The 14,046-nt window shown below is 37.7% G+C and overlaps 1 protein-coding gene across 12 annotated transcripts in view; it reads right to left on the bottom strand.

Moving 5' to 3' along the window:
- Positions 1 to 14,046, bottom strand: part of LOC577726 (arf-GAP with SH3 domain, ANK repeat and PH domain-containing protein 2) — a 76,253-nt gene that overhangs the window by 13,856 nt on the left and 48,351 nt on the right. For 5 of the 12 annotated variants that reach the window (XM_011683262.2, XM_030974261.1, XM_011683263.2 and 2 more), the window contains 2 exons: positions 10,768 to 10,791; positions 6,472 to 6,603 (listed from right to left, as the gene is read on the bottom strand). The exons of 3 other annotated variants lie outside the window; for them this stretch is intronic. In XM_011683262.2, coding sequence (XP_011681564.1) covers positions 6,472 to 6,603; positions 10,768 to 10,791 — 156 coding nt within the window. Of the gene's footprint in view, positions 1 to 1,214; positions 1,254 to 6,471; positions 6,604 to 10,767; positions 10,792 to 14,046 lie in introns of all 12 variants that reach the window. 4 more of the 12 variants (XM_011683265.2, XM_030974263.1, XM_011683268.2 and 1 more) reach the window with 2 other exon arrangements.

The raw sequence follows: 14,046 nt of genomic DNA, 5'->3' as shown, positions 1-14,046 counted from the left end.
GCTTTGTTCCTCACTGATAGGACAGCTGTGTCTGATTGTTAGCCAATCTTTTGATTCTGATTGGCTAATACAAAGTACTGGGATAGCTGTTTTTGATTGCAACAAAAACCCTTGCTCCTGATTGGGTAGCCGTGTTTGATTGCAACAGAAACCTCAGTTCCTGGTTGGGTAGCTATTTCTGATTGTAACATAAACTTTTATTTCTGATTGGCTAATACAAAGTACTGGGATAGCTGTGTTTGATTGCAACAAAAACCCTTGCTCCTGATTGGGTAGTCGTGTTTGATTGCAACAGAAACCTTTGTCCCTGACTGGCTAATACAAAGTACTTGGATTGCTGTGTTTGTAACAGAAACCCTTGTTCCAGATTGGCTACCAGTAATACAAAATACTTTGAAAGCTGAAACTTATTCTAACAAAATCTTTGTTCCTGATTTGCTAATTCTTCAAATGAGGGGTCTGATTGTAAATGACAATTTTGGCCTTATTATCTCGTGCTTGGACAGCTGACATTGATTGTAACAGAAACCTCTGGTTAAGATGGGCTAGTACTTAAGAGTTGAATTTTGAAATGGTCAATATTTCAAGCCTAGTTTAATTTTTAATTTCTACAACAAATACTTTCTTCCTCATGAGCTAATAATGTATTTGGATAGATAGTTTTGACTGTGAAAGAAACCCAAATTCCTGAATGTCTTATACTGGAAAAATTATCACCGACTCCTGAGTAAAAACATGAAATAAATCTGCCTGTGCTCTGGATAAGAAGATAGCTCCATGAAGAACGGAGAATGGAGATGGATCAAATGGTTGTAGGACATATGCTCCTGTGACAATCGCTCCATGGTAATTTCCTACACAAACTGAATGCCTAACTTCAACCGTAGACAAAATTCTATATCTTACCCCCAATCTTAACCTTAATATTAACTCTAGTATACTTAACCTAAAGAGAAGTTGCAACCCCAACCCTGATCCTTTACTTTTGATAATAAAAATAAAGCCGAGAGCAATTGTCGACGGAGCAATGCCAGATCACAGGAACAAACTTTATGCGTACTCCGAGCACTGATGACAGGAATGTAATCAATTTATTATAAATACATTAGTATGCAGCATTAGGCAGGCATTGCCATTATTCATACAGTATGAATGATAAAGAGAGCACAAGTTCATGAGATTGACTGCAAGATAAGCAAAGAGTACAATCAAACCTGATGGATCTATCCAAGAAGACCAACGTTGCAAGAAATCTACAGAGGATCATACAAGATGTACAATAGAACAAACAGTGACATGGCAATGCATGATTTACCAGAGACATTTAAGATTAATTGACATCTAAATTCAAGAATCATTTTAATAGCTATGGTGTTATAGTGAGTGCAATAAAGTATTTTGCTGCTGCAAATGTTAACTAAATCTGCAAAAACCTAGCACTGATGGTTATTGGACAATGGATACATTGTTATAGGGGAAAGTTTTAAAAGGATTAGAAATGTTTTACTTGATGCAGAGAATTAGTGAAGATGGTACACAGTCATGAAATTTGCAAAATATTAGCAATATTTTGGAGGGTGAAGTACCATGAGTACTTCCGCTAAAATTGGCATGGTAGGGTACAGTGTACGTACATAAAGATGGAATGCTATAAACGTAGATCATAAAAAATGAAAATAATATGACAGATGAGATGAAATGTTGGCCCAGAGACAGATGATAAGAGGCACGATGGCTCAGTGCTAGGGCAGGGGTCTCGTAACCGGGAGGTTCAAAGTTTCAAAACCAAGGTGATGCGCTTGTGCCCTCTGGTAAGGCATTGATCCTCATTACAAGATCCCATGGTGAGGAATAAAGCCATTGGTTCCCTGGTGGCTTACTTAAAAGCATACACATGCTTTTCTAGCCGTCAGGTAAAAACTGACCAACCAAGCAAGCAATTTCATAGCCAAATCTCAGAGCTAATTTCAATGCACTGTAGTAAAGCAGTTTATCAAGATACAGTCGTAAATGAATATGTGGAATACACCCATGGAAAGGACATGGTAGAAGTTAGGTTAAATAACCCTTAATGTAAGTTTACCGATAATATTGAATATAGCTGGGAGCACACTTTACCCATAGATAACAATTAACCATTTACAGCATTTTATATAACAATTTGTGGTTGAATTGTTAAATTTGAAAAGTACTTGGAATTTAGCCAAGGACCAAATGTTGCTGGAGCATAGTAGTGTTGCGCAATCAGTAATTCTAGTCATTAATGGTTAATAGTTATGACTTTAATTACTTATCGTTATTTAAATGAACCCTCAATTCAAGCTGTATATTCAATATAGTCTGGAGCACATCTTTCCTATTATTGCGCAACACTACTATGCTCCATCAACTTTTGGTCTTTGGCCAAATTCCAAGCACTTTTTAAATTTAACAATTCAACCACGAACCCCACAAAACATACTACCTAACCCTAACTATCGACCTAACCTAAACCTAATCTTAAATCTAATTGCAACCCAAATCCATCAATTCTAATCCCTGTTCTAATATTTTACATGAGGAGGCTTACCTAGAAGGAAACCAAACTGGGGCTGTCGTATTATCAAGCAATCTGCTTAAAATGACAGTCCTTCTTCCGCAAACAATTTTATGTTTGAGGAAATTTACTATTTATGACAGTCTATCATTTCGTTTTTGAAAATAACAATTTTCATATATATATATATATATTCGCTCTTTTATGATTCAATGTCAGAAAAATACTTATTGTACTTTATATTATTATTGTTATCGAAAAACTGTGTACTTACATGAATGCAGAAGAAGATCAAATCAAATCAAATCAAAAACATAACATCTACTTTTGCCACTCAAGATCCGGGTCTTAATTGAGTACCTGGCAGGTTTGCTCATGTAATAATTGGTGAGCTTACTTAATCATTTTCAAAGCACTTTGGAAGCACATTAAAATGCAATATGCAAAATCAAGATATATATTTTATGCAGGTTTGATAGACTAAAAGACATTCCTAATGATGATTCTCCACACAAGCTAGCATGTCACAACTTACCCTTAAAGGTAATACAAAGTTTTGGTATGGGGTCATGAATTTGGTTGAAATGAAAATATTGGAAGCATATGCCATCCAACAATATTAAGTGATCGTTGTCGCAGTTGAAATCGAGTCTAAAGTTATGAAATTGTAAATAATAAACTCTTTATGTTGTATAGCTCCCTCTCAAGGTCAAGATATTAATTAAGCTATAAAACAATGTTTCATGACTAATATCAACCGATAAGCTATTTCCATTTGGAAACTATATATCACAACTACATATTCTGAGATTTTCATGGATGCAGCTACCATTGTACAGCCGTAGGCGCTATTTAAATTTTTTTTTAATTTACCAGGAGCACCGGTAAATTTGTATATTCAATTTATTTCGAAACCAGAAGCGTTTTAGGGGCTAAATTTTCTAGTGCTTATAATACATCCACAGGGGCATCCAAATATATCAAATTTGTAAAGAATCACTATCCGCCCCCATTTTCGAAATTTTCCAAAACTTTGTATTACCTTTACTTGTGAATTCAGTCTTTATCACATCAATCCCAACATACAATATCCCACGACAATCACACATCAGCTATGGAGAATTCTAATTCTACATACCCCATGCATCACAATGATAAGACACAATAGCCACACAATACCTTACAAGAACAAAATGCTATGAATTAGGGTCAACTCTTTGAATTTGCAAAAAGAAGTATTACTGATCATGTGCAATTTTCAACAAACAAAACAAAGACTTACAGTTCGCTATAAAGAACTCGACAATTTTGAACCACTTAACTTAATACCTGAAGATAGGTAATTTCAAAATACATGTACTCAGATGAGCCAACCCTCCCCCCCCCCCCCCTTTTCCCTGTAATATGATATCTTGTGAAAATATTGTTCTCATAATGCATTTCAGTGCTAAAACTCAAATGACTTAATTTACAACTTAAACCTTGGAAATTATCATCTAATACTGGAGTATTGAGAATAATTAGATTTATTAGTCTATCATTAGTTAACACAAAATCCTTTTCATTTTTCATTTAAGGCTTTTCTGCCTCTATTTGTAATGTGAAATGACTAATATAGCAACATCTCCATTTATCACAATATTCAAATAATGAGGTATAGTCAAAGTGTCTTGCTAATGATTCATCTTTTAAATTAATTTTATGAACTTTGCGCTGAAAATTTTAAAATGCAAACCCATATGCTCATAAATATGAATAAATACACCCCAAAAAATAATATGCCTCTACATGTATATAAGTTCAAGATCACATGATACTGTTCTAGTCCTGTCTAGCACATTTTTTCTACTCTCACTACTCTAACATGTACTTGAATTATCAAGTTACTTTTCAAAACATCTTTTTTTATAATTCTTTTCTTTTGGATCAGCATGCTAATTGATCTGTGTTTCTCAAAATAGCTCATGCATGAATTTATTAGCTATGTGCATATAATTAAAATTCTTTTTCACATGCACTCAATTTGATTAAATTTGTGTTGTAAAATCTTTCCAATGGTCTCACACACAATCCAAAACAGGATATGATTTACAAAAACAATCCATAAGAAATAATAGCCTGATTAAAGGTACTCTAATAAAATTTAGATTATATGTTTGTAAATAAATCCAAAAGATAAAAGGGAAATAAGATTATATGGAAATTCACAAAGGTATGACATTTCTTCAAAACTATTCCTCTAATTCAATACAATGTTTACAATTTTACGATTTTTTCCTTCCTGTGGTAGAAACATAATTTGATATACTTATTGAAAACACTACTTTCATCACTTTTTTAATACTAAACATTGATCTGATATTCTAAATTGAATAATGACTCCTTTTATGATCATGCCAGAATGTTGCGTGCAGCATTTAGGATTCTACAGAAACATACCTACATGCTACATGAATAAGAGCAATCAACAGCAAAATGTAAAGAAATACAAAATCTTTTTAAAAGGTCAAAACAAATGCATGGGATTTTTTTTATTTGTTATTATGCTACATTTTTTTTTTTTTTCTTTTTATCATTTCGTCTTTTTCATTTAAAAGAGCATCTGTTTAGCCTTAAAAAGTAAATTAATGATGTCACAATCAAACAAATCTATTTTAGACACACTGCTTCCACTACACACTAAACACTAAACACATCATGCATGTTTTTGTTAGGACAGCAAACCACTCCCCACAAGCCAAGAGACAATAGCGTATTGAAAGCGATAGTTGTGACACATGCACATCTATGCTTTTGCAGTAAATCATGTTGCTCCAAATAGCTCCCTCCCACTACACGTACAATCTTTATGTGAGGGAACTACTTGGAGCTTAATGAAATGACCGACTAATAAATCAGAAGCAACTTCCGATGGCCTAACTATCTCTCTCAAGTAGTTATGCAACAGACCTGATACCCCCTTCCCCTCCCCCTCTCGGCGATAGCTTTTAACAATGCCTGGGGGGTGTTTCACAAAGATTCTGAGTAAAACTTAACTCTATTAAATTTAGACTTAAATATTATGGAGAGCCATTTGTAGCCTTACAATGAGATATATTCAAAAGAAAAAAATCAAGTATTTTTCGACTTTTCATAAATTCCACTTGAAAAACATGAAATCTCCCATGAATGATTTGAATCAACATTTAATGCCTTTTAAAATAACTTTTACAAAACATTTTCAAGGATGCTAATGGCTTTCCATAATTGTTAAGTCCAACTCATGGATAAGTTCAGCTTAGGATATTTGTGAAACACCCCCCTGCTTAGGTACTCCAATGGTAGACCGAGGGTGTTCTGAGCTTGCAGACTCCAGAGCGTAAGCTTTCCTACTATAAAACCAGAAATGTTCGCGCACATGAAATGTTCTCACTTTGCGAGTGGTTCAGATTTGCTAAAGTTTCATGCTGTAAAATCTGAATCACAATTGACACAACACTAAACTTCTTGCATTTTACATAAGTGTGTTGATGTGAAAATGGTCATCCTGAAGGATTCCCGACAGTGTCAGGTCGTGAAAGTTTCTGGAAGTAGGTCTTACAGTATCTCATACATCCCTTATATTCAGACATTTTCTGCCACCTCCCAGTTAGCAAGTTTGCTCATCAATAAAGAGACTTTGGTTAAAATATACAAATGAACTCACAGCTTTGCTTCTTACTATCAGCACAGACCATGCATTGTGAGTACCGTAGCCCTTTCTATCAAAGTAGAAAGGCTCTTTTCAAAGGCTACCTAGCTCAGCAGCTAATGCTGGTTCCAAATCTTCTGCAAATTTTCTTCTCGTGCACTTTTTCATGATCACAACACAAGATGCCAAAAGACAACACGCACAATCGTGAGTGCAGAATACTCATGCATAAAAAGTAGAGAGTGAAATAATCTGGTTGACGTACCCTGGTCGCGTATGGACGTGATCCTTTCAGGTGGCTTAGGGGGTGTGCTATTGAAAGCATGAGGGTCGGACGAAGTTCTCTTGTGGCCCAAATCCACGGGGGGAGGGGGCGCTTTTTTCTTGACACTCGCCGCTGTATTATACACGCACACACACATACATTTATGAATGACCACAAATGAATGGGGAGATGAAGGTAAGAACACATATGTGAAGGGGAAGGAGTGGGAGAGAAGGGTAATAGATGGGGAGGGGGGTGGGGTAGGGGGGAGTGGGGTAGGGGGGAGTGGGGTAGGGGTGGGGTGGGGTAGGGGTGGGGTGGAGAAGGTATGGGTATGGGGGTATAGTATAGTTTGGGAAAATAGATATAGATATATTTTGAAAGGGGGTTTAGAAATGACATGTCAAACATAAAACATGGACAGAGTTAAGATAGTAAATGAACATTGGATACAAAGATAGAAGGAAATAATCGAAAAGAAACGAGGTAAAGGAAGAAAGAAGAACGGAAGAAGTTAAAATGGATAAGGAAGGTTAATTGATACGGATGAAAAAAGAATGAAGGAAGGTATAGGAATATAGAGTAATGTTTATTGATGGTTTATCCAATGTTAGGAAATGAATGGCAGTACCAAGATAGATGAAATGTAAATAAAAGTCATTAATGAAAGAGTTTTTTCAGTGCAGAAAATGTAGGAGTGAACAAGAGATTGGAGATTTGAGGAACAGCGTAGCATTTGAGATACATGTTAGACGGAAAGGAATGATGTAGATTGTTACAACAAATCACCACAAATAACAAAAGAACAGAAGATAAAAATGGGAGAGGTAATTGAAAAGAGAGGGGGAGGGGAGAAAAGAACAATGATATTGGGATGAGTATGAATGAATAAGACCAAATTATTACATGACTCAAATCATGGATTCTGTTACCAAAATAATCATTATGACATGTTAAAGAATATTCAGATTAAACTCATGGAGGGATGGGGGTTAATGGGTGAGACTGAACTATTTTAGGATGAGGGGGAAAGGGCTGATTGGGGACTCATGTACCTCAGGGTGTGGGAATAAGGGGGAGGGAGAAAGGGCCGAGTGGGGACTCATATACCCCAGGGTGTGGGAATAAGGGGGAGGGAGAAAGGGCCGTCTGGGGAATCATATACCTCAGGGTGTGGGAATAAGGGGGAGGGGGAAAGGGCCGAGTGGGAACTCATGTACCTCAGGGAGTGGGAATAAGGGGGAGGGGGAAAGAGCCGAGTGGGAACTCATGTACCTCAGGGTGTGGGAATAAGGGGGAGGGGGAAAGGGCCGAGTGGGAACTCATGTACCTCAGGGTGTGGGAATAAGGGGGAGGGGGAAAGGGCCGAGTGGGAACTCATGTACCTCAGGGAGTAGGAATAAGGGGGAGGGGGAAAGGGCCGAGTGGGGACTCGTGTACCTCAGGGTGTGGGAATAAGGGGAAAGGGCCGAGTGAGGACTCATGTACCTCAGGGTGTGGGAATAAGGGGGAGGGAGAAAGGGCCGAGTGAGGACTCATGTACCTCAGGGTGTGGGAATAAGGGGGAGGGAGAAAGGGCCGAGTGGGGAATCATGTACCTCAGGGTGTGGGAATAAGGGGGAGGGGGAAAGGGCCGAGTGAGGACTCATGTACCTCAGGGTGTGGGAATAAGGGGGAGGGAGAAAGGGCCGAGTGAGGACTCATGTACCTCAGGGTTTGGGAATAAGGGGGAGGGGGAAAGGGCCGAGTGAGGACTCATGTACCTCAGGGTGCGGGAATAAGGGGGAGGGGAAGGGCTGAGTGGGGACTCATGTACCTCAGGGTGTGGGAATAAGGGGGAGGGGGAAAGGGCCGAGTGGGGACTCATGTACCTCAGGGTGTGGGAATAAGGGGGAGGGGGAAAGGGCCGAGTGAGGACTCATGTACCTCAGGGTGTGGGAATAAGGGGGAGGGGGAAAGGGCCGAGTGGGGACTCATGTACCTCAGGGTGTGGGAATAAGGGGGAGGGGGAAAGGGCCGAGTGAGGACTCATGTACCTCAGGGTGTGGGAATAAGGGGGAGGGGGAAAGGGCCGAGTGAGGACTCATGTACCTCAGGGTGCGGGAATAAGGGGGAGGGGAAGGGCTGAGTGGGGACTCATGTACCTCAGGGTGTGGGAATAAGGGGAGGGGGAAAGGGCCGAGTGGGGACTCATGTACCTCAGGGTGTGGGAATAAGGGGGAGGGGGAAAGGGCCGAGTGAGGACTCATGTACCTCAGGGTGTGGGAATAAGGGGGAGGGGGAAAGGGCCGAGTGAGGACTCATGTACCTCAGGGTGCGGGAATAAGGGGGAGGGGAAGGGCTGAGTGGGGACTCATGTACCTCAGGGTGTGGGAATAAGGGGGAGGGGGAAAGGGCCGAGTGGGGACTCATGTACCTCAGGGTGTGGGAATAAGGGGGAGGGGGAAAGGGCCGAGTGAGGACTCATGTACCTCAGGGTGTGGGAATAAGGGGGAGGGGGAAAGGGCCGAGTGGGAACTCATGTACCTCAGGGTATGGGAATAAGGGAGAGGGGAAAAGATGCAGCATGCATTGATTTCAACATAGAAGGGTAAAAAAAATGCCCTCACGCATAAAAAATTCATTTATATCATAACTCATCATCTAGCAGTTACTGACAAAACAATGACACTGAAGCACTTAAATCAAGTCAAGATGCATGCATGGTCAATGTTATCAAACATTAAACCTGATTTTCTGACATACATCTACTCTAAACTATGGGTATTAAAAGTGCTCCTACATTTTGTAGTTTATTTATGTTGGTATGTTCACTGAGACTTTATTTTACGAGAGCCTACATGTAAATGCATGTATTCTTCTTGACTACCGAGTACATCTTCTCGTACATGTATCTTAGACAGATGTGAATATTTGTATACATATAGCCGTAAGTCATTTTCTTACATTGCCACTCCTTTGAACAGAAGGAAATGCTATGACATAGACTGAAATGTAATACTTTGGTCGAGTATTATTAGGCAAATGTTTGCCATGTGGTTGGTAAGTATGTTCATATTTTAGACGATATCTACAATACCTATAACCAACCCTGATTGAATGTTTATGTTATGATTGTTGCTCTAAATCAATAAAATATACTATACTTTCTCATTGAAGAAGGATGGGATCAATTGTATTCTATTCTAGAATGCTTTATCAATACTCATGAACCCAAAGCAAGTGAAGAGTTCAAATCTTAGTCATCTAGACAAATAAACCAGATGGACTGTCTAAATAAGTTAACAGAGAAAAGGAATATGAAGTCCCAGTATTCTTGGCATTTAAGTATTGATCTATCAAAAGTCTGTTATTGAAAATACACGTACAAAAGTGATACATATGTAGGCCAAATACTAATAAACCTTGCTCTTAAAAAGATGCTAGTACTAACCCAAATCAATATCCCCATACAACCCTTATGCTCAGTACTACCAAAAACAGATACATGCAAACTCAGATATAAGAAGAAAAACGTTCATATCGAGGTTAACTCGGCTATGTCAAGGGTCTTGAAGGTCTATGATTTTTTTAACAATTACAAACGAAAAATTCTCGACACTACCCCTAAAATAACATACACGTCAATGTAATCATCAACGTACCATTTAATTCCCTCAGAAAAAAATACTAAGAGGATTGCTAGCATGCATGTTTCACACTAAAAAGGAATTACCAAGTTTCCAAAATCAAAAAAGAAGAAAATGTGAACAAAATATTACTAAACAGAATGAAATTTTTTTAAATAACGCTGACCCTTACATCATCAGTGTGTATCTCTGGGGGTACGGATATAACTACTTTGAACAAATCTTAACAAAATAAATCTTAGAATGACAATAAAATAAGGAAAATACCCAACTGCTGACTTAAAATTTGGAAAACATGAATGGAAAAAAAAGGAGAAAAAATAATCCATGAACGGTGTGTGTTTAAAACCATATGAAAGGGTACATGTACATGTACATGTATAACAGGTAGGAACGGGGGAAGGGGTATATCTTTACTGGTGAAACACTAATCAACTGAAGTTAGCATACAAATTGTTTGTGAGTAAAGGTGGGAAGGTAAGGGATGTACAATAAACTAGTTCTGTTTAAGACCAACTAAGATGTTAGACCTGTATCTATGCTAAAAAACAATAAACTTTCATGCCTGAAATCATAAGATATTTCAACAATTCAAAATCATACACGAGACATGGACATAGAAAACAGGTATGAAACCATGCAGATTGAACTGAAATAAGCGCTTCACCTCTCCTGCCCCTCCTATGGCTCCCTTCGCGTGGCAAACACAAAAAGAAATTTTTTGAGGAAAAAAAACAAAACATAATGGCACATGAATGCAAAGCTTGAATAATTTCTGCCAGTGAAATGGGCTTGCAAAGAAACTCTGCGAGAGCATGATATAGTCACAGCAAGTCTGGGCCGATATTCAATTCAATACCTAAGTCAGAAATATGAGTATTTTACTCGGTGTTCAGCTTAGATAAAATACTTAGCCAACTTCAGTATTCATTGGATGCTTCTGGCTAAGTATCTTACCCTAAATTTAAGAAAGCTCCCTAGCAGTCTTAATCCAATTATTTTGGAAGCATTGATTGGCAGGCTTATGGTTTTCATACGCAGTCATCTTAAGTTGGGCACAATTATATTAGCCATATTTAGTGTGACGCATTAATTGAATCTTTTTTTTTAAATTGACCATGTGACGTCTGGATGCTAAATCAGTAATTTGCATTAAAGTTGGCTTGTGAAAGTAAAATGCTTGCTTAATCCACATACTGAATTGAATAGGGGCACCAGATGTTTCATCTGTAATGGCTTTAAGTAGCAATAAAAAGGCAGCAATGTCAATGAAATCAAGATCACTAGAAATTAGGTCGATCAAAGCTCAGCATCAAAACATAACAGGCACAAAATTGTTGGTACACTGTAGTCCTACCAACCAAATCAATATATATATATAAATATTTTTAATGAATTACATGAATGAAATAAATGATTTAATGATGGCAACTGTATATTAGCACCTTCCTATAGGACAGGGAAAATAAGCCCTTTCTGATTTTCACTGTTAAAAAAAAAAAAAACGACAACTTACAATTAACGCAAGTACAACAATTTTATCAAATAGACAAGTGTATGTAACTGAAAGCTTTAGAATTTACTACATTACTTCAATAAAAACATTTCAGAGAATAATTCTCCTAGGAAAATAGTCATCAGATGCATCTAAACACAAGTGGGTTCCTGTTTCAGGGGAATGTAGATTCACAATGCACTTCCCTAAACAAGACAATCTGAACACCCACAGAAACAGATCACATGCAAAACATACACTGCACATTTGCATGCGACATAAGAAAGGGAATTTCCCCCTCTCATTTTTTCAGGGTAATTAACAAGAAATGGTCAGAGTAGGGCTTATTGCTTCCTACGACTTAAAGAGTACATGGGACTCTCTTATCACAAATAAATTTCAGTTTTATTGATTAAAAATCCAAAACATTAAGGATCATTTTTATCTATAAGATAAATTGAATGGCTTTAAAGTGTTAGTTTGTTTTTTTGGTGTGCGTGTTTTGTTTTGTTTGTTTGTCGGGGGGGGGGGGGTCTGAGGGGATCAAAATCAAGCTAATTTAATCCTTGAATACAGGGTACTACTCATGATACTATATTGATGTGATGGCAAATAATTAAACTCTATTCCTAAAATTGAAGACTAAATGTGACTCTAATTTATCAAATCTTACTATTTCCTGCAGTTACTAGATCCATGATTTGTGTTTTAAGTTCATGCAAAGGTCAGAAAGGGAAGAAAAATCGATGAAATGCAAAGCACTTTTAAAGTGAATCTTCTTTCCCTAAAATTTACACATGGAAATTGAAAACTACACATTGATAAATATTCTGTGATTTATTGGTAACTTGGAAACTTGAACAAATTTTTTTTTTATCCAGTCCTACTTCAATCATCAAGGTGAAAGGAACAAGACATGCAACATGCAGGCATGGATGCAAAGAAAAACAAAAATTCTAAGTTTCAAAAGGTCATTAATAATTAAAATGGTCTTAACCCCTTCTGCCATTCTCTCTTCCATCCAGTCAGATATACACATAAAAGGACAACAACAACAAATCTTTCTTTCCACTTCCCTATTTCCCTAGAATCATTTAAACAATCCCCTACTTAAACGAAGAGACACCGACTACAAATTGAACAAAAAATACTAAACATAATATTTCTGACTCAGAATTTATAATGCCCTTGCAAATCAATGAAACTAAACTGAAGAATCATTGATCATCCTCTATATCTTTTCATTCCCAAATGAACTCCAAAAATATCAGTCATGACAATTCACAGCCCCTTGGATTATGATGTTTATTTCTTCTTTTCTTTTTTTGGGGGTGGGGGGGGGGGGTGGGAGGGAGTATGGGGGAAGTACATAATTATTTTCCTACAAACAACCCAGCCCAAGATATCCCCCCAACATAGTATTCAACAAGTAAACAGTAATGGCAAAATAAATGGGAGCTAATCAATTTGTCAAGCCCAATCTTTGCACACAGACCAACTATTGGATACATGCTCAACAAGTCCTAATTGTACATGTACATGGCCTTTCTACACAGGTGTAAATGCAGTCTCTTGGTATTAGATAAAAATCTTTTCAGTGAAAATCGCCACTGAAGCACATTTTTCCAGCCCTTTTAAAATACATATTCCGTTCCCAAGCTAGATGTTGTAATCACTTACTACTTCAAAGGAAAATGTTGGAAATCTCATATTTCATACTTTTGCATAACAGGCTGCACTTTAACCCAACTAACCAAAAAATGCACCTCCAAAATGCGTGATCCTGATTGGTGGAAATCTAAGTTGCATGTATCAGTGATTCATTTAGCTGCATTTTATCACAACTTTTGATATGCAAGAGGACCCAAAAGCTATTCTGATTTATGGCAGGTTGGTTTGAGAAAGAAATAGGCCAATGACAATAAATTTGGTGGTTTGAAACAGCAGAACAAAATCATAGGCAAACTAAATCAAGCAAACAAGGCAACTAAAGTAGGGGGAAAAAATGCTAGAATTGAAAGTGAACCAATGGGATTAATCATGCAGGATTAAAGGCCCCAACAATTTTCACTCTAGACTCAAAATTAAGGACCCCATGTGTAACAAGTTAATGTGGAGCCCTGATATAAGTGTATTTTGTGTCACATCTGGGGCCTCCTATTTGTATTAGTGCATTGGTCTAAAGAAAGTAGTTAGAACCTTTGATACAAGAGACCTGTGCTTTACACCAGAGCCTTACATACATTGTGTTGCCTATCTGGTTCCAGTGAGGCAACACAAAAGTATCTACAGTTAGGTTGGCCAAACTCTGTGAAAAGAAGGCTCTGGGACTTATTACAAAAATGATTTAATTATTCTAAAGGGGGATACTGGCAGGTTATAAACTCCACAGGTTCAACAAAACATAGAACTTCCTACAGTAACAGAGTTTGGCCAATCAAATGATATCGC

This window comes from Strongylocentrotus purpuratus, unplaced genomic scaffold (assembly GCF_000002235.5).
Source record: "Strongylocentrotus purpuratus isolate Spur 01 unplaced genomic scaffold, Spur_5.0 spur5_scaffold_7, whole genome shotgun sequence".
Taxonomy (NCBI): Eukaryota; Metazoa; Echinodermata; class Echinoidea; order Camarodonta; family Strongylocentrotidae; genus Strongylocentrotus; species Strongylocentrotus purpuratus.
This window is presented reverse-complemented; position numbering and strand designations above follow the sequence as displayed.